This window comes from Lontra canadensis, unplaced genomic scaffold (assembly GCF_010015895.1).
Source record: "Lontra canadensis isolate GAN:19392208 unplaced genomic scaffold, GSC_riverotter_1.0 scaffold88, whole genome shotgun sequence".
Taxonomy (NCBI): Eukaryota; Metazoa; Chordata; class Mammalia; order Carnivora; family Mustelidae; genus Lontra; species Lontra canadensis.
Window position 1 is genome coordinate 8,201,012 of NW_022631082.1, and position 15,418 is coordinate 8,216,429.

Below are 15,418 nucleotides of genomic sequence, written 5' to 3' on the forward strand. Positions count from 1 at the left end.
TTTTAAAGTTAAGGTTATTTCACCAATCCATTATTATATTTATTCATTTATTATTATTATTACTATTTTTTTTTATCATATCACATGCCCTCTTTAATTCCCATCACCCAGTTACCCCATCTGCCCACCCACCTCCCTTTCTGAATCCCTTAGTTTGCTTCCTGGAGTCAAGAGTCTCATATGATTTGTCTCCCTCAATGATTTCTTCCCATTCAGTTTTCCCTCCCTTCTCCTATCATCTTCTGCCCCATTGCTTATGTTCCACATTTGAGTGAGACCATATGATAATTAGGTATCTCTGATTGAGTTATTTCTTTTTAAGTTAAAATTATGTTACCTTTATTTAAATGTTTTGAAAAGATATTCAGATATAACAAGATTTTTAAAAGCATACCTTCTAGTTTTGTATCATTTCTTAAGCAGATATGTAGTAATTTAATTCTTGGATTTTGAAAATATTTTTAAAAGAATGTTTATTTGAGAGAGAGAGAGAGCGCAAGGGGAGGGGCAGAGGGAGAGGGAGACAAGCTGATTCCCTGCTGAGAAGTCGGCTTGTCTCCCTCTCCCTTGGGGTTCCATCCTAGGACCCTCAGATCACAACCTGAGCTGAAATCAAGAGTCAGGTGTTTAACTGACTGAGCCACCCAGGTACCCTGAAAGTTTACTTAAGTATCCTTAAAAATACTTAAAAAATACTTAAAGATACTTTAAAAATACTTACAAATAAGTATATTTAAAAATACCTAAAAAATAAGTATACTTAAAAAGTATAAGTATACTTAAAAAAGTATACTTAAAGGGCGCCTGGGTGGCTCAGTGGGTTAAGCCGCTGTTCAGGGTCCTGGGATTGAGCCCGCATCGGGCTCTCTGCTCAGCAAGGAGCCTGCTTCCTCCTCTCTCTCTGCCTGCCTCTCTGCCTGCTTGTGATCTCTGTCTGTCAAATAAATAAATAAAATCTTAAAAAAAGTATACTTAAAAATATTTCAGGGGAACAATAAATGATTTAAACAGTGCTAAACAATACTATCTTATTTTCTTGCATAGGGCTCTTTAGCTTATTTTTTAATTGTTGTTTATTACAGCATTATTACAATAGCCAATATATGTAGCAACCTGAGTACCTGTCAACAGATGAGTGGATAAGGGGCATGTGGTACATACACAATGGAATGTTACAGAGCCATAAAGTGGATGAGATTATGCCATTTGAGACAATATGAATGGACCTAGAGAGTATTATGTTAAGTGAAATAAGATTGAGAAAGAAAAATATCATATGATACCACTAATAAATGATATCTAAAAAAAGAAAACCCAAATGAATAAAACATACAAAAAAAAAAACCCCAAAAAGCAGAATCAGACCTATAAATACAGAAAGCAAATTCTAGGTTGCCAAAGGAAAGTGGGGCCGAGGTTTGGGTGAAGGGGAGTGGGAAATGCAGGCTATCAATTATGGAATGAATAAATCATGGGAAGAAAAGACACAACATAAGGAATATAACAGCAATCTGTTGATTTATAGGGGCAGATTGTAGCTACACTTGTGGTGAACATAGCATAATGTATAAATTTGTCTAATCATTATGTTGTACATCTGAAACTAATGTAACATTGTGTGTCGATTATACTCAAATATAAAAGACTTTAGAAATGTTTTCTTTCTTTTTTAAGATACATTTTCACTGAAGTATAACTAACATAGAGTGTTATATTAGTTTCAGATGTACAACACAATGATGTAACAGTTCTAAACACTTCTCGGTGCTCACCATGGTGAGTATAGTCGTTGCTTGTCACCAAACAATATTATTATAGTATTATTGACTATATTCCACATGCTGTGATCCTCGTCTCTATAAGTTATTTATTTTATAGCTGGAAGTTTGTAACTCTTAATCCCATTTACCTATTTTGCCCACCCCCCTGCCACTTCCCCTTGGCAATCATCAGGTTGCTCTCTGTATTTAAGAATCTGGTTTTATTTTACATTTTATATTCAACATATATGTGAAATCATACAGGATTTGTCTCTTTCAGACTGACTTACTGAACTTGACAGTATGCCTTCTAGGACCATTCATGTTGTTGTAGATGGCAAGATCTCTTTTTAATGGGTGAGTAATCTTCCATTGCAGATGGATGCCACATCTTATTTACCATTTCAATTATGGACAAACACTTGAGTTTCATCCATATCTTGGCCATTGTAAATAATATTGCAATAAATGTTGGTGCATCTATCTTTTTGAATTAGTGTTTTTGTTTTCTTTGAGTAAATACCCAGTAGTGAAATCACTGGATCATATGGTGTTTCCATTTTTAATTTTCCGAGGAACCTCCATACTGGTTTCCACAGTGGCTGCACCAATTTACATTCCTACTAACAGTGCATGAGGTTTCCTTTTTCTCCACATCCTCACCAATACTTAAAATGACCTTAGGTTTATACCTGGACATTCTTTTATCACTTTATTAGTTGTAAGATTTTGGATAAGTCACTTGATCTCTTTGAGCCTAAATTTGATAATTTAAAAATGATGCTACTCTAAATCATGAAATTCACAGAAGAAAACCAGTCGTGAGCTTTTTGACGTTGGTGTAGGCAGTGATTTTTTGGACTCGACACCAAAAGAAAAGACAACAAAAGCAAAAATAGACTAGTGGGACCATATCAAACTAAAAACTTCTGTACAGTAAGGGAAAGCATCAACAAAATGAAAAGCCTATTGACAATTTGGGAGAAATTATTTGCAAATCATATTATCACATAAAGGGTTAACATCCAAAATATATAAAGAATTCATACAGCTCAATAGCAACCTCCCAAATATTATTATTTTTAATCAGTGTAAAGATGGGTAGAGGACCTGAATATATATTTTTCCAAAGATGACCTCCAAACAGCCGAGAGGTACATGAAAATGTACTCAACACCACTAATCATCAGGAAAATGCAAATCAAAACTACAATGAGTTATCACCTCACACCTGTCAGAATGGCTGTTATAAAAAAGACAAGAAATGACAACTTTTGGTGAGGATGTGGGAAAAAGGGAAATTTGTGCATTGTTGGAGGAAATTCAAATTAGGAAGCCATGATCCTGACGGGGCAGGAATTCCTGGTGAGCTCATGCCAGGAGGAAGCCCTGAGCTTCGAGGCCATCGGTATTTCTTCTCTCCTGTTGCTTCCACTTCTCTCCCCTTTCTTTGTGCTATAAGAATAATCACAGTAATAACAGCAGTGACTATAATAATAACTTGTGTTTGACAGTCTGCTTTGAACTAGTCTTTACCTGTTCTTTATACATGTGAATTTTAAATCTTACTCCATCTATGGGGGGTAGGTACAATGATTGTCCCCAATTTACAGACAAACAAACTGAGGCAGAGAGGAGAAATAATTTCCTACATGTCAGATGTAATCAGCAGTGAGCTGGACTTTGAACTCACATAGCTCAGTTCTGCTGTTTAAGCTCTCAACACTCTACCTACTGATCATGAAAACCTTCCACTTCCCTCATAATTCCCCTGCCCTGTCACCTCTCTCTTTTCCTAGATGAAGTGCTGGGTGCTACTCTCAGTGAGGCTGAGGGCTCAGAATGCTCCACCATCTCTTCTCTCTGTTTCCCTGGCTCTCCAACACCCCATGCCCCTATACCATCAAAGCTCTCCAACAGGCTGGTGAAGATCTTCTCAGATGAAGAACTGAATCCCAGGGAACAGCGACAGGTGGTGGCATTGGCCCATGCAGAGTTCATAGGGCACCAGGGAGCACAGGTGTGGGGGAACTAGCAGTGGGGATGGAGACCACAGCCAGAAGTTTCACAGAATTGGATGAAGTCAGCTGCCAGCTAAGAGTCCATGAGTAGAGCAGGGGAAGGTAGGGAAGGGATGGCTGCCATCAAAAGAGGAAAGGACCAAAGACTGGACATTTGGAGAAGAAGAAATAGTTTGTCTTATCTCGAGAAGACCATCTTGGAGCTTCACTTGGAGAATAAGCCTCCTTTTCCCCTTGTCAGTGTAGAACCCAGACCCAGCATATGCACTCCTTAGCTTATGTCACTAAGTCTGCAGACTCACCTCTACTGTACTGGGCTGAAGCTCCCAATGTCAACAGCAGCAGCATCAAAAGTCCTACAGCAGAAAAAAAACCAGTGAGGGAACAAAGGGAGGAGAGTGGAGTTCCAATTTCAACTCCTGGTGGCATGGTCATTGCCTCCTAGGGATGTGGCTCTCCACCATGCAGCTCACAGCTTTCCAGTGGCATCCATAAGACTCTTGCACCTTATGCAGAATTGAGGACCAGCCCTATTACCTCCCTCTCCCTAGATTCCATAAGGAGTTAGTCACTAATGGACACCATCCTTATGGAATCTCAGTGTTACAGGTAAGGGGACAGAATATACAGAGACAACTGATATCAGGGACACAACTTAGAAATTACGGACTCTGCTGATGGAGGGGATAAATCTTGAAGCACAAAGTCCACGGATTGGTGTGTTCTGCCCATAGCCAGGTCCTTTGTTCTCTGACAATGGTAGAAATCTACCTTGAGGATTTCTCTTAGAGGATTATTACCCCCTGTTTATCCCACATATTTTGGGGCACACAAGAGGGGCATGGGTTTGGGAGTCAGCCAGCCCCAAGTTTGAGTCCAGCTTACAGTAGTATTGGCGAGGCAGGAAGCCCAGGAAACACAAGAGGGGAAGCTGAGGTAAGTAAGCGGTAAGAACTAAGGCGCCAGCAGGTAGAGCCATCGTTTCCTGGTTAAGTGGCCTCTCCAGGTGCAGTGCCCATGGCTTCTACAGTTCATAACAAGTGAGCTCCTGGCCATCCTACAGTGCATTGAGGGCACAGCCTTTCCCTTTATCCCCTAGGCTGGTCCTGAGTGATGAGTCACTGGACAGGCTTCATGGTATCAAAACCACTACAAGTGTGAAGGGACTACTCTACAGGCAATCACCTGCCCACCTATTAGAGTCTTTCATTCCATTCATGGGAGGCAATGAACTCTATGAAAAATCTTTCCATATGTCAGTGCCTTCATACTATTTTCTAAAATGTGCCCAGCATTAAAACTAATCATGTTCCACACAGCAGATGATAAGAAATGTGACTATTTTCACAAAAACAAGGGAACAAATTACAACCAACAGGAACAATATATAAGGAACGCTTAACTTGCTATGTAACAGGTATTATCCTAACCATTGAGGGAAATAAAGACTAATCAGCATTAAGCTGTCCTTCCTATTATGCACCGTTATTGCCCTTTCAACCATTCCATGACCCACACAAAGCCCATGGACTAGAGGATGATGTTTTTCTTAGTTCATTAGAGTTTTCAGAGAATTTGGTTATGTACCCTTGTGAAAAAAATAGTATAGGCGGTATGAGGGTTAATTTCATGTACCAATTTGCCTGGACCCAGATATTTGGTCAAACACCTGCTCGGCAGGTGTCTTTTAGATGAGATTAATAATTAAATCAGTAGACTCAGAGTAAAGCAGATTATCCTCCATAATGTGGGTGGAAATCATCTAATCACCTGAAGACCTCAGGAGAAAAAATACTGCCCTCCTCTAAGGAGGAGGAAATTCTGCTTTCAGAATGACTTCAGACTTGAGATGTAACATCAAGTCAGTCTGCTGGCCTGCCCTGCAGAATACCAATTTCCCAACCTCCACAATTGCATGAACCAAGTCCTTAAAATGAATGAATCTCTCTCTTTCTCTCCTTCACCCCCTTTCTCTCTCTCATTCTTTCTCTCTCTCTCTCTCTCTCTCTCTCACACACACACACACACACACACACACACACACACATTATATTCATTCTCTTTCTCCGAAGAAACTGAGCCAATATAGCTGATAAAATGAGAAATCTCTGTTGGATTGGCTCCAGGAGTAAGTTTTACTGATTTTCTGCTTTGAGACTAGATATAAATGAGCCAACATCCTTCATAAAATCTCTTCCCTTTGTCCTTTCGAGAGAAAGTGAGAAAACAAAACAGATTATCAAGAACATAGAATATTCTCTAACTGGATAGAGACTTCCCAGATAGCTTTAGTTATCTGTCATTATTGTTATAATTCTACCTACCTGGCAACAGTAGATTTTTGATTCTCATGATGCAGACAACTGTGAGCCCAGGCACAGAAGACGTCTTGTCTTGGTCTGTGTGTGTTACAAAGACTTCCTGTTTTAAGTATGACTTGGGCTCCAGAGGGACTGCCATAGGAAACCACTGGTCTGGATCCTTTCTTTCCTGAGACTCTGTCTTGTGATTAACTTCTCAGAAACTTCACTTCTATTTTTTAAGTATTTGCATAGCATTAGTGGTGTTTGTTCTGAAAGCCTCCTTGAAGGTGGTTTTTAAATCTTTGTGGTATAAGAAGATGTGATCCTGTGTATTACAAGAACTTCCCAACATGAAGAATTACTCTGCTCATTTTTCTACCCCATGAAGACTTTGGATCAGAGTCAAGAGAATTCATTATTTAGTATCTGTTAAAAGACAGTTTTTAAAAAAATATTTTATTTATTCAATTTACTAATTTTATTTAAATTCAATTAGCCAACTTTTAGTACATCATTAGTTTTTGATATAATGTTCAATGATATATTAGTTGCATATTTATTTTAGAGAGAGAGAGAGAGAGAAAGCAAGTGAGAGAGTGTGTGAGTGGGGGGAAGGACAGAGGGGAGGGTGGGAGAGAATCTCAAGCAGACTCGCTGCTCAGTACAGACTCCCCTGCAATGTGGGGTCCGATTCCAAAACCCAAAGATCATGGCCTGAGCAGAAATCAAGACTTGGATGCTTAACTGACTGAGCCCCCCAGGTACCCCTAAAAGATGATTTTATTGAGGTATAATTGCCATACAGCACTATATTAGTTTTAGGTATACAACAAAATGATTTGATATTTGTATATATTGTGAAATAATCACCACAATATATCTTCTTGACATCCATTACCATACACAGTTGCAAATTTCGTGTGTGTGTGTGTGTGTGATGAGAACTTTTAAAAAAATTTATTTTTTCAGTGTTCCAAGATTCATTGTTTATGCACCACACCCAGTGCTCCATGCAATATGTGCCCTCCTTAAGTGATGAGAACTTTTAAGATCTTTTCTGTTAACAAGTTTCAAATATGCAATATGATATTATTAATTGTATTTACCACGCTGTACTTTACATCCCCATGACATTTATTTTGTACCTGGATGAATAATAGTCATATATGTATATATATATATAATTCCATTGTATATATATGGACACTACATTTTTTTTATCCATTCATTCATGCCATGAAAATGTTGTGCTACATTCCACTGACATCCATGATTTCATTTTTTTAAAATTTAATTTTATTTTTTCAGTGTTCCAAGATTGATTGTTTATGCACCACACCCAGTGCTCCATGCAATATTGCCCTCCTTAAGTGATGAGAACTTTTAAGATCTTTTCTGTCAACAAGTTTCAAATATGCAATATGATATTATTAATTGTAGTTACCATGTTGTACTTTACAACCCCATGACTTATTTATTTTGTACCTGGATGAATAATAGTCATATATGTATATATATAATTCCATTGTATATATATGGACACTACATTTTCTTTATCCATTCATTCATGCCATGAAAATGTTGTGCTACATCCCACTGGCATCCATGATTTCATTTTTTTTAAATTTAATTTTATTTTTTCAGTGTTCCAAGATTGATTGTTTATGCATCACACCCAGTGCTCTAGCAATATGTGCCCTCCATAATTTCTGATACCTGAAATGTTTGTTCCCATAGGGATGAGGTATCATAATCTCTCTTTGCTTTCAGGTTTTTTTTTTCCTTGGCCATTAGTTATCAGAAGTTTTATTATACTGTATCTTGGCCCTGATTTGTTTAAGTTGATTCTGCTTGGAGTTTCCTCAACTTCTTGAATCTATGTTTTTGTCTTTTGGAAATCTGAGAAATTTTAACCATTATTTCCCTCTGAAGAATTTTTCAGTTCCATATTCTCTATCTCCCTCTGGAATTCATTTTTTTTCTGCTAAAATAAATTGAGTATTTAATACTTTTTCTTCTGGCAGCAATGAAAATCACTAGGGGAATTCATTTTTTAAAAAAATTAAATTCAATTAGTCAAAATATAGTACATCATTTGTTTCAGATGTACAGTTCAATAATTTATCAGTTGCATATAACACTCAGTGCTCATGACCTAGTTAACCCATTCCCCACCCACCAGCCCTCCAGTAACCCTCAGCTTGTTCTCTAGAATTAAGAGTCTTTCATGGAATTAAACTGCAGAAATATTAGATTTTTTTGGGTAGCCCTATAGGTCCCTGAGATGCTGATAATTTTTTTGTAGTTTATTTTGTCTTATTCAGATTGCATAAATTATATTGTTTTGTCTTCAGGTTCACTGATATTTCCATTCTTTTGTCCCCATTCTGCTAGTAAGCCTGCCCAATAGAGTTTTCATTTCACTTTTTGTATTTTTCAGGTCTAAATTTCCATTAGGCCTTTGTAATCATCTGTTTCTTTATCAAAGTTCTCTTTTCTTTTCTAAGACTTTCTATTTTTTCATTTGTTTCAGAAAAGTTTGCTTGTAATTACTCATTAGAACATTTTTTTTATGATGGTTGCTGTAAGATATTTGTCAGATAATTCCAACATTTGTGTCATCTCAAGTTGAGGTATTCCTGGTTCTTGGTATGACACTGATTTCTTAAATTGTATCCTTGGTCTTTATAGTATTGTGTTTTGAAAGTAGATTTTATTAAACTCTTCTGTTTTGGAAGACTCTTCTGACATTATGCTTGGAGTTGGGGGAAGAGTGGCCATGTTGTTGCTGGCAAGAGAGGGAATAAATTCCCTCTCAGCATGCTGACGCTCCTGTGTTGGAGGGATACCTTGTTCCTGGTGGAGTTGGAAATTCTCCCTTCATGCCAAGCCTCTGTGTACATCACCCTGATGTGGGATTGTAGGGATGCCTTGTTACTGCTCCCCACATGGCCTCTTCTGACACAATGGAAGTCCCAGCTCCTTCTCTGTCACAAACCCAAGGGATGGGAAGGAACGCTTCATCACAGCTGGGCAAGGGCAGAGGTCTGGGCTTCCAGACTTCATTTTTGCTGAGGAAAAGAAGCATGGAGTCAGTTTTTCTCTGCTTTTTGGTTGGAATAGGGCAGTTACTGCTGAAATACTTTCTGTTTCGCCAGGAGCTCCCTTTCCTGGTCCTTTGGATAGGGAGAATGGGCTTTTCTCGGGGACATTTCTTTGTTGTCTGCACGTGTTGGCATTTCTGGGCTGCCAGCCTCTTTGGTTCCAAGCCAGGGATAGATGAAGCCAAACTAAAGCTTGTGGGACTCACCACAGCAGAGTTTTTTGGTCCCAAGTTCCTTGTTCTATCTTCCTTCCCTGTATGTTTTAGAGTGGTGTTTTTGTTTTGTATAAAATTGTTTATATATAATTTAGCTGAAGTTATGTTTTTAAAATAAAGTTTTTCCTACTATGTACTTTGTTCTCAACTTACTCTTTAGTCAGCAATATTTGGAGAGGTTTTACATGTCACTGTATATAGATCCACGTCTTTCTTTTCAGCTGCTGTTGTATACATGTAGATTAGAAAATTTATTTTGCTTTTCTCTTTTTTAATGCACATTTAGATGGCCTCCTGTTTCCCATCTCTAAAATAATGCTGTAGTGAATGTCTCAAAATACCATAAGGAGAACATTTTTAAATTTTATTATACTAGGTGGCTTCTATACTGGGTTACAGAGCATATATATTTTACATTGTAATAAATTCTGCAACTCTTCTATGTAATGAGATTGTATCAAATTACCCAGGTGCTATAGGAGAGGATCAATTTTCCACATGCAATCATACTACTGCTATCACATCTTTTTTAATTTTTCATTTTTAACATGAATAATTTTGTTGATCTGTGGCTTAAGTGACCCTTAGGTTCTTGCTAATCATTTATCTCATTTAGAAGGAAATTAATAGAAGAAAGACACAGGAATTTAAAATTGTCAGGAAGGCATGTCCATTATATATTGTGGACAGGAAAAAAATCAAAGAGTTCAAGAATATAAGCCAGTCTCTCTGAAGGATGGGCAGGTTCTTTTATTGATAGAATGACACAACCAGTTTAGATGATCTATAAAAGACATTTCAACTTTACAATTCTAAGTTTCTATTTAATTATTAGGTGGCTTAGGGTCTACAGATGTCTTGGAATCTTAAAATTATGTATTATCAAATGTTTTCATTTATCTTAATATATGAATTAGTATCTCATTAACAGTGTTGCAATTTTTATATGTCTTTGTATTTTCACAGTCATCTCTGTGAATTATATACTCCTATATTTGGCATGCCTTATTTTATTCACTGTATTTTTCTCTTCTTTTTCTTTTTAAAGATTTTATTTGACAGAGAGAGATCACAAATAGGCAGAGAGGCAGGCAGAGAGAGAGGGGGAAACAGGCTCCCTGCTGAGCGGAGAACCCAACACGGGGCTAGATCCTAGGACCCTGATACCATGACCTAAACCAAAGGCAGAGGCTTAACCCACTGAGCCACCCAGGCACCCGACTTTATTTTTCTTACTGACTTTAAGGCACTAAGAATACATATGTGTGAAAATATGTATCTATATCTATATATCTTTTGTTAAATAATTCTAATTTTTTAATTGTATCACATGCATTCAGACTCTGAATATGGCTTCTTCTGTCAAAATAAATATTTCTCTCCCCGAAAACCTTGTCACCTGCTTTATTTTTGGAGACGGGTAAAGGAAGAAGAGAAAATATTCACTTGAATTCAAGGGGCAGCTAAATTGGAATGGAAACCACCAACAATTTTAGGCCTCTAAGGTTATTCTGGTAAATAAGGGAATACTGAAACTTCCTAGTTTGAAAAGTCAAGAGGTAAATATTACCCCAGAGCAAGAACATCCATCTTCACAGGGATAAAAGAATAAAGAACAACATGAGAGACTATGGACTCTGAAAAACAATCTGAGGGGTTTGAAGCGGCGGGGGTGGGAAGTTAGGGGAACCAGGTGGTGGGTATTAGAGAGGGCAGGGATTGCATGGAGCACTGGGTGTGATGCAAACACAAGGAATACTATTATGCTGAAAAAAAAAAGAATAAAAAACAACAAACACAATAGCAACAGATGGAGTTTTAACAGAGGAAATAAGGCCAAATTTCTCCTTTCAAATACAAAATTTTAATTAAAATATGTTCATAAATCAAAATGATATTCTCTCTTTTTTAAAAAAATCTTATTTTTTAAAGTAATCTCTCTTTTTATTTTATTTTATTTATTTATTTTTAAATCATTTTTTAATTTATTTTCAGCATAACAGTATTCAACAGTGTAAGAGGGTTCCCCTTTCTCCACATCCCCTCCAGCACATGTTGTTTCCTGTCTTGCTAATTTTGGCCATTCTAACTGGTGTAAGGTGGTATCTCAATGTGGTTTTAATTTGAATCTCCCTGATGGCTAGTGATGATGAACATTTTTTCATGTGTCTGATAGCCATTTGTATGTCTTCATTGGAGAAGTGTCTGTTCATATCTTCTGCCCATTTTTTTGATATGATTATCTGTTTTGTGTGTGTTGAGTTTGAGTTGTTCTTTATAGATCCTGGATATCAAACTTTTGTCTGTACTGTCATTTGCAAATACCTTCTCCCATTCTGTGGGTTGCCTCTTTGTTTTCTTGACTGTTTCCTTTGCTGTGCAGAAGCTTTTGATTTTGATGAAATCCGAAAAGTTTATTTGGCTTTTGTTTCCTTTGCCTTTGGAGACATATCTTGAAAGAAGTTGCTGTGGCTGATAGACAATATGTTAGAAAGAGAATTCAGGCTAATAATTATCCAGGCAATAGCTAGGTTGGAGAAAGCCATGGATGACCAAACGGAATTGATTAGGGCCTAGCTGAAAGCGACCACACAGGATGTTCACAATGTTAGGGCAGAGCTAAAAGCTACCAGGGATGAGGTTCACAATGCTCTCAATGAGTTCCCATCTAACCTAAATTCTCTCAAAGCTAGGGTAACTGAGACAGAAGATAGAATTAGTGATCTGGAGGACAAACAGATAGAGAGAAAGGATCAAGAGGAAGCCTGGAACAAACAACTTAGAAACCATGAAAACAGAATCAGGGAAATAAATGATGCCATGAAATATTCCAACGTGAGAATTATTGGAATCCCTGAAGGGGAGGTAAAAGAAAGAAGTCTAGAAGATATAGTGGAACAAGTTCTTCATGAAAATTTTCCCAATCTCGTGAATGGAACCAGCGTTCATGTACTAGAGGCCGAACAGTCTCCACCCAAGATTATAGATTCCAGAAAAACATCAAGGCACTGATAGTCAAATTGAGGAATCATAATTGTTGGTATAATCTCTTGAAAGCTGCTAGGACAAAGAGGCTCCTTACTTACAGAGAAAAGCCCATCAGAATAACGTCAGACCTGTCCACAGAGACCTGGCAAGCCAGACAGGGCTGGCAAGATATATTCAGGGCACTAAATGAGAAGAACATGCAGCCAAGAATACTTTTTTCCAGCAAGACTGACATTCAAAATGGATGGAGAGATAAAGAGCTTCCAAGACCAGCAAGGCTTAAAAGACTACGCAACCACCAAGCCAACACTGCAGGAAATATTAAGGGGGGGTTCTATAAAAGAGGAAAAATCCTAAGAATAGCATTGAACTGAAATATAGAAACATCTACAGAAAGAAAGACTTCAAAGGTAACACGATGTCAATAAAAACGTATCTATCAATAATCACTCTCAATATGAATGGCCTAAATGTGCCCATAAAATGGCACAGGGTTGCAGATTGGGTAAAACAACAGGACCCATCCATATGTTGTCTACAAGAGACCCATTTTGAACCTAAAGATACACCCAGACTGAAAAGTGAAGGGATGGAGAAGCATCTTTCATGCCAATGGGCCTCAAAAGAAGGCTGGGGTAGTGATTCTCGTATCAGATAAATTAGATTTTAAACTAAAGACTGTAGTCAGAGATACAGAAGGACACTACATCATTCTTAAAGGGACTATCCACCAAGATGATCTAACAATTGTAAATATCTATGCCCCCAATATGGGAGCAGCCAATTACATAAGAAAACTGCTAATCAAGATAGTCATATTGATATGAATACATTAATAGTAGGAGATGTTAACATGTCTCTCTCAGAAATAGACAGATCATCGAAGCAGAAAATCAATAAAGAAACAAGAGCATTGAATGACACATTGGACCAAATGGACCTCATAGATATATACAGAACATTCCACCCTAAAACAACAGAATACTCATTCTTCTCAAGTGCACATGGAACCTTCTCCAGAATAGACCACATACTGGGTCACAAATCAGGAGTCAACCGATACCAAAAGACTGAGATTATTCCCTGCCTATTCTCAGAGCACAATGCTTTGAAACTGGAGCTCAATCACAGTGAAAATTTTGGAAGGAACTCAAACACCTGGAAGCTAAAGACCACCTTGCTTAAGAATGCTTGGATCAACCAGGAGATCAAAGAAGAACTGAAACAATTCATGGAAACCAATGAGAATGAAGACACTTCAGTCCAAAACCGATGGGATACAGCAAAGGCAGTCCTAAGGGGAAAATACATAGCCATCCAAGCCTCTCTCCAAAAAATTGAAAAATCCAGAACACAGCAGCTCTCTCTACACCTTAAAGAACTGGAGAATCAACAACAAATCAAACCAACTCCACACATAAGAAGGGAAATCATCAAGATTAGAGCAGAGATCAATGAGGTAGAAACCAGAGATACAGTAGAACGTATCAATGAAACTAGAAGCTGGTTTTTTGAATGAATCAATAAGATCGATAAACCATTGGCCACACTAATCCAAAAGAAAAGAGAGAAAGCCCAAATTCATAAAATCATGAATGAAAAGGGAGAGATCACAACTAACGCCAAGGAAGTAGAAACAATCATCAGAAGTTATCAACAGTTATATGCCAATAATCTCTCTCTTTTTGAATCCAAGTTTAATTTATTGTTATTAGATTCAACAAACATAAAATGTACATTTCAGTAGATATAGAAAAACATAACCAAAAGGGAAAAAAGAATTACAAAGAATTGCAAAACTAAACATGTTTTAAGTGTATACACAGGCAATTAATATGGAGAATTATTAATACAATTGTTATTTTTATTTCACAACAATACTAAAGAGTATGCAAGGAAATAGTGATGTTCCATATGAAATGTCTCTTCACACTATTTATTTATTTATTTATTTATTTATTTTACCCAATGTGGTGGTTGAAATGACCAGCCCAAGATCAAGTGTCACATGCTCGACCTACTTAGCCAGCCAGGTACCCCTAGTCATAGTCCCTCTTTTTTTTTTTTTTAATTTTTTAAATTTATTTTCAGTGTAACAGTATTCATTGTTTTTGCACCACACTCAGGGCTCCATGCAATCTGTGCCCTCTCCAATATCCACCACCTGGTTCCCCCAACGTCTCACTCCCACCCCTTCAAAACCCTCAGATTGTTTTTCAGAGTCCATAGTCTCTCATGGTTCACCTCCTCTTAGACTCTCTTGATTCACCCTTGTCTTTTTCTTAACAGGAGCCCTAGGAATCAGAAGAATAGATTGTAATCAGATACAATCCAGCCGCCCCTTCCAAACTGGACTCTGATGGCTAATAGACTGGCCTATCTCAGGACCTCCCCAGGGATGGGACTCTGCAAACAAGTTGGCAGGTGGGACAGACACTGAATATGCATCAGTCGAAAAGTCACCTGCTGTGGTAGGTCCTCAATGACTTGCACACCCTGTTCATTGTACGGCTTTGGGGGGTATCTTGGAAAACCCATGCCACTTGATGATTCTGCATGTCCATGCTCACATGGATAACGAACAGGGTAAACATCAATCCTATTACAATCCTAATAAAGATGAGTTAGGGGTGGTATCACTATAAACTTACAATTTTATTTTGGTCCAGGTTTTCAATTATTGAATATACGCATTTTGCTTTAAGCTTGCCTAGGAGATTGCCCCTCATTTTCCAATATTCTAATAATTTTAGTAGATTTTAATATGCCTGGAATTTGTTCAGTAAATAATTTGTTCTAAATGAATAGGCTGTTGTCCTGACACCATTTATTGAGGAAATCTGTGACTTCCCTGACTTCACATGCAATGCTTCACACACTGATTTGAAATGTCATTTTTATGAAATGTTACATTGCTATATGTGATGTGTCCTTTATTTTGATTCATAGAATCAACTTCTATTCCTGGAACATTACCACACATTAAGAAATGCCATGGTTTTGCTTTTATAGATATTATGAGGCAAT

General features: G+C 37.5%; 1 protein-coding gene across 1 annotated transcript in view; it reads right to left on the reverse strand.

Moving 5' to 3' along the window:
* Positions 1–6,299, reverse strand: part of LOC116854211 (adhesion G protein-coupled receptor E2-like) — a 32,911-nt gene extending 26,612 nt beyond the window's left edge. Inside the window, exons 1-2 of the mRNA XM_032835931.1 lie at positions 6,106–6,299; positions 4,084–4,137 (exon numbers count right to left, since the gene is read on the reverse strand). Coding sequence (XP_032691822.1) covers positions 4,084–4,137; positions 6,106–6,241 — 190 coding nt within the window. The 5' untranslated portion in view covers positions 6,242–6,299. The remainder of the gene's footprint in view (positions 1–4,083; positions 4,138–6,105) is intronic.
* Between the last annotated feature and the right edge of the window lie 9,119 nt (positions 6,300–15,418).